Below are 6,014 nucleotides of genomic sequence, written 5' to 3'. Positions count from 1 at the left end.
TCCGAAAGCCTTGGGAAATAAATTGACGTGGCGTCATACTAAAATGTGATTGGACAAGAAAAATAAAATAAAATAAAATGTAACAGCCACATGCATTACGGTTTAGAGGGTTTGATTGATTCAATATTAGAATTTATTGTGTGAATATAGGTCAGTGGTTAGGCAGGCTCTGACGATTCAGATCAAGTGTGCATGAGGCAGACGGAAGATTGTGTTCCACTTGTGTTAACACCTTTATGTAATCTGCTAATCTGTGGAAAGTGATGTCCTTGTTTTTTTCTTCCTCAAGTGTAACCTTAATCCACCTTCATGTCTGCATTAAAATTTTAAATGACAAAAGTATCATTTAAAAATGGCTTTGAATATGTATAATAGAGCACCTCATCCACGAAAACAATAATGTAGTATCGTCACTGTCCGTGTGTTTCAGACATCGCATTAACGTGAAAAAAAAATCAAAATTTGACATACGCGTTTTCACAGGACAGCGACGATATAAAAATTTTTTAAACAATCTTCCTGGTTTTACAAATGTGTGATATTATTGGGAGACAAGTTCTGAGATTATGCGGTTTAATGAGCTTTAAACCATGTGACCACGGCTGTGTTCGCCATTCATCCACCCACACGCAGACGCCCATTCATCTTCATCCGTCTGAGGACAAACACGGAAGTAAGTGCTGAGGAAACAAGACAACAAGAACCCTAACCCGAGTTTAGAAAACCCTACTTTGAAAACCCTACCCTACTTTAAAACCTTAATTGGAAGCCCTAACCCTTGTTTTGAAACCCTACTTTGAAACCCCAACCCTAATTTGAAGCCCCAACCTTAGTGTAAAACCCTACATTGAAACCCCAACCCTATTTCAAAACCCTAATTTGAAATCCTAACCCTTGTTTGAAACCCTACTTTGAAAATCTAACCTTAGTTTAAAACCCTACTTTGAAACCTTAACCCTATAGTTTAATACCCTACTGTAAAACCCTAAACCCAGTTTAAAAACCTAATTTGAAACACTAGTCCTACTTTAAAACCCTACTTGAATACCCTAACCCTAGTTTAAACCCTAATTTGAAACCATAACCCAATTTTAAAACCCTCATTTGTGACAAAAGACCTAGTTTGAAATTCAACTCATTTGAAATCCTAACCCTATTTTAAAATCCCAATTTGAAATCATAACCCCAATTTAAAACCCTACTTTGAAACCCTAACCCTAATTTAAAACCCTAAATTGAAACCCAAATCTTGTACACACAAGAATGTCCCCATATTTGTGTTTTCCCACCAATGCAGTTATTTATTTTATTTTTTGGGAGATGATGAACACTCTGGAAGATGTCCCGTTTGGAACTCCACTGGGGTCACTGGGGCAGGATGTGTACTTGATGACGCCTCCTGACATCTCTGTGCCCGACTGTCCTCGGATAATGCAGGAAACTCAGGTCGAGTCTCGCTCCCGTACACACCCGAGCCATTTCTTTAGGTACGCCCGCAATAACCGCCATAATGCTCACATTTGATTGACACTCTGTTGGAGGGTTATTTTATTGTCACTGACCAAACATAACACTTGAATTAAAATTGCACTCTTATATTTTTATTAAGAGATTTTATTATACTATACAGGAGTTACATAACATACGTTTTCTGGATTTAACTATCTGCAGTGACTTTCCCAATAACCTCTCTAGTTTATATATATATATATATATATATATATATATATATATATATATATATATATATATATATATATATATATATTTTTTTTTGTTTTGTTTTTAACTCATCCTTACTAAGTTGAATTTAATTGAATCGTAATTCCACTGAATCAAACCAAATATTTCCACGTTAAAATATAAACCAGCATGAATCGTATTGCATCACATGTATAGAGATACGTGTCATCTTTTTTAGGAGAGATGCACACCCAGAGTATACATACAGTATATATATACTTTATGTGTCTACTGTACCATATGTTTCTGCCTTTGCTAATGTACGTATCTAGATTTATTTATTATTTATGGGTGCGAAATAGCAGGTAGAGAGGGCTCTTGCTATTCAAGCGTGAATAGCAAACATCTGTGAATGATTGACACTCCCTTTTACAGAGGTGGGCAACTCCGGTCCTCGAGAGCCGCTGTCCTGCATGCTTTAGATGTCTCCTCTCATTCAACACACCTGATTCCAACGATCTGCTCATCAGCAAGGTATGCAGAAGCGGGATCATTTGAATCAGTAGTGTTGGAGGAGGGAGACATCTAAAACATGCAGGACAGCAGCCAACCGCTGCAATAGTTGCTCAGCCCACTTCTGTAATAGAAGAAAATTTGGGTGGAAAAAAAATGAGTAAGCGGGGGATTCGGACTGAAGGTAAAAGACTGAGAACTGGTTTAACTCTTAAAACTCTGTGCATTCTCCTTGTCCAGTACGGCTTCAATCTGGAGAAGCTCATTTTAACAGGCCAGCAGCCTGCCTCTCAGGCTCCATCCTGTCCTCCCTACTGGCTGATGTTTAGCAGCCCTCATGAGTGCTACGGGGCCACTCACAGGCCCAGCGACCATTGGGCCTTCTTCAAACCTCGACGCCGCAGTCACAGCTTGAACTCCGCGGATGTCCACCGGTCGCACCATCGCGCGTCCGGCTTCTGGAGAGCCGACTCGGAAGAAGACGGCTACTGCGAGGACAACGAAGGCTCGTCCCCTGAAGACAGCTCTCAGGAGCCCACCACGGCTCGAGAGCGGCCCCGCAGCGCCGCCCTCTCCAGGGTCAAAGACATGCACCTCGGTCTTCCCGCTCTGTGCCGCAGGGCCGAGTTGTCACCGAAGAGCCACAGAGGTGCCTTGGCATCTCCTGAGTGCAGCGGCACCAAGAAGAGGCAACGGGCGCAGAGTGCTGTGGGCAGATTGCACACCCAAAACAATCCCTCAGCGAGGCCCCCTGCTGGAAGGATGCAGCAGCAACGACCCTCCTCCGCTGGCCCTGTCATCAAAAACCGCAGGCAAAAGGTGGGTTTCTTCAACCCTCCTCCTATGGGGAAGTCAACGCCAACATTTTTTATCAAGAATATGTTCTATGCAAGCCCCCTAGTTGAAACAGGACATTCTGATGAATATTGCGTTTGTGGAAGTGTTAATCCACTCGTTTTTAGTCATTTCTGGGGGCGGCCATTTTGTCTTCTGTCAACTGAAAATGACATCACAACTGCTCACAACGAACAATCACGGCTCGGATTCAGAGAACAGGTCAGCCGTGATTGGTTGTTGTGAGCAGTTGTGATGTCATTTTCAGTCGACAGAAGACAAAATGTCCGCCCCCGGAGATGGCTAAAAACAAGTACATTTTGTTGCTTAATATATATTCCACAAACGCAAAATTAATCAAAATGCCGTGTTTCAACTAGGGGGCCTGTTATAAACATTTAAAGCTCATTAGCTGGCTAATTTCCTATTCACATCCACTTACCGACTGGGAGTATCGTGACGGGATTAAATTGTTTACAGATGTTTAAGTGTCACCCAAGATAGCATTTAGCTTTCATTTACACAATCACCATCGTACGCAGGCCTCCAGGGGACATCACGAAATATTTAAGATTACGTTATAATACAATACTTTGAAATATAAGGCAACCATTATTGCAAAATTTCACAATATTCTTGTGTAAGACAATAATATTGCGTTTTATTGCACGACATTTGCGTTATAACGCAATACGTTTTCAGTTTTTATTGCATTATTTCACAATAGAAATAATCATTGCAAAATAACGCAACGTTATTTTTGGAGGACAATGAAAGACTTCCACTTCCGTGTCGTAGCTTAAGTGTACGGCGCAGCTGGCATCAGTATAAATGACTATTTGGAGAGATTTTTACACTGTAGAGATGTCCCAGACAAGGACATACTTCGCATGTAAAGGGATAAGGTATGTACTAAATGTTAACATTTAGTTAACAAAACAAAATTGCTATCCACTTTTTTCTACATCCCATACATACCTTATATATGACTCAACTGTACTTCAGTACAAAGGTAAGTACAGAGGACCCCTCATACTCGCGGTTCTTGTAAGAGTGTGCCTACTTGTAAGAGTAATTGTTCATCTTCATGTGGATGCTCATCAGGCCTTCAGGACCGGAGGCTTCCTTGACTCAGCCACAGAGCTGCTGTCCGCTCTCAGCCAAGAGGAGAGGGAACTGCTGGAGGCCGTCACTGACAAAGGATACCCGTTACGTACCGCTATCTTGGCTCTGCAGAAGACTGGATACAACAGTCCAGGCAAGGTACAATCTGTTTCACCATTCTTATTCCTCATGATTTATCGTTTAATGTACTTCATATATTAAAAAAAAAAATTAAAAAAAGTATTTTTTTTAAAAAACTGAGAAACCTGCATTAAAATCAAATTTTAAATTAACTGGCCAAAAAAAAACCTCTAAATGAAACAATGAACAATTCTAAACAAATATAACCCCGCTTATACATTGTGCACTTTGACATGGAAAGACTGCATCTTTGTACTCACCCGATTAATCGGCCACACATTATTCATCCATTTCAAAATAATCATAATTAGCTGGAATTTTGCTGATTAAACAGTGATAAAAATAAACTTACATCCTCATGAAATAGTAGATGCTCTTCAGTAGGTATGGGAAGGAAAGGACATGTAGGCTATGTCTGACAGAACGCTATTATGCGTAAATTACATCCTTCTCCATTCTCACATGTGCCCATTAAGATGCAATGTCTGTAAATATATATACAGTTTATATTCATGCATACAGTAAAGTGCACTATTAGTGGTATACTGTTGATGATAGCCAAGGCTATTTTTAATGACCCGGAAGAGGAATCTCTCATTCCCTCACAAATAATTAGCATTATTTTGCAATATTTTCACAAAACCCTTTTTTGTACTTGAAAATTCTTCTCTGTTGTAAAGTAAAACAAATACTGAAGAACAAAGAATTGTTAAAAAAAAATGAATAAAAAAGGAAAAAAAAGAAAACCTAATTACTCTTTGTTGTAAGAGTTAAGGGACCAAAAACAATCATTTGAATTCATTATATATTCTTTAAAATAATTGACCAATTAATTGGCTATCAAGTTTTTTCCCCGGGCAAATATCGGAACTGGCATTGACCCCCCCCCCCCCCCCAAAAAAAAATCAGTTGGACCGACTTATGTCTACTCCATTTACAGCCTTCAATTGAATACAAACCATGTATTTTGACAGCTCTTAAAATACATGGCATCCTGTAATCATCTGTGTGAGTTGGGCTACGATGAAGCTCAAGTGGAGGAGGCCTTGGAGATGTTCCAGAACTGTGAGAGCAAGGTACCTACCTCTTGTTGAGCCTTTCCGTGAATACAAAAGAGAATGAGCCAACAGTCCCAGCTGTTGACACAAAAACGAAATTCCGATTTCAGGCTGCCGAGTTCCTGCGCCTCCTGACTCAATTCAACGAGATGGGCTTCCAGCAAAGCGCAATCAAAGAAGTGCTGCTTGTTCATGAGAATCATCGGGAAAGGGCTCTTGAAGAACTAATGACACGCATGACCTGAACAGAACATGTGGAGCACAGGTGTCAAACTCAAGGTTTGATCCTGCTAGCCACATCATTTCATGTATCCCACAAAAGCAATGCAAGTGCATCTACATCTTAAGTCTGGAACCAAAATGTTAAAATTGTGTTCACATTTAGTAACGTTGAAATTTTTGGGGTAACCAAATCACTCTTTAATGTAAAATTACAATAGTTACACTATGAACAACTTTCCTTGACTTTTCATTTAAAAAATATTCAGCCATTTGTAGCTTATATTGGTATGCAATGATGTGATTATCGGTATAAATTTACTGTAAAGTTTGTTTCAGTCAAGTATGATGTGACCTCTCATAAAATTTATTTTAACACCTCTGACCTGAGATTATCAATCAGATTTGAAATCTCCTATGCTATAATAAAAAATAAAAAAAAACATTGGAATGAAAATCAAG

The 6,014-nt window shown here is 39.5% G+C and overlaps 1 protein-coding gene across 4 annotated transcripts; it reads left to right on the top strand.

Annotated features, from left to right (window-relative positions):
• Positions 1-539: 539 nt before the first annotated feature.
• ubap1lb (ubiquitin associated protein 1-like b) lies at positions 540-6,009 on the top strand. Of its 4 annotated transcripts, none has more exons than XM_086027293.1 (7): positions 540-673; positions 1,321-1,446; positions 2,119-2,217; positions 2,437-3,015; positions 4,135-4,293; positions 5,250-5,351; positions 5,444-6,009. In XM_086027293.1, the coding sequence occupies exons 2-7, from the start codon at positions 1,321-1,323 to the stop codon at positions 5,576-5,578; spliced, it is 1,200 nt and encodes a 399-aa protein (XP_085883419.1). In that variant the 5' UTR covers positions 540-673; the 3' UTR covers positions 5,579-6,009. The 4 variants fall into 4 exon arrangements, with proteins under 4 accessions (XP_085883419.1, XP_085883420.1, XP_085883422.1 ...); XM_086027296.1 differs by having other exon boundaries at positions 643-673; positions 1,321-1,487; XM_086027294.1 differs by lacking the exon at positions 2,119-2,217.
• The last annotated feature ends 5 nt before the right edge of the window (positions 6,010-6,014 follow it).

Source organism: Filicampus tigris, chromosome 4 (assembly GCF_054856515.1).
Source record: "Filicampus tigris isolate MCC_2025a chromosome 4, RoL_Ftig_1.0, whole genome shotgun sequence".
NCBI lineage: Eukaryota > Metazoa > Chordata > Actinopteri > Syngnathiformes > Syngnathidae > Filicampus > Filicampus tigris.
This window is presented reverse-complemented; position numbering and strand designations above follow the sequence as displayed.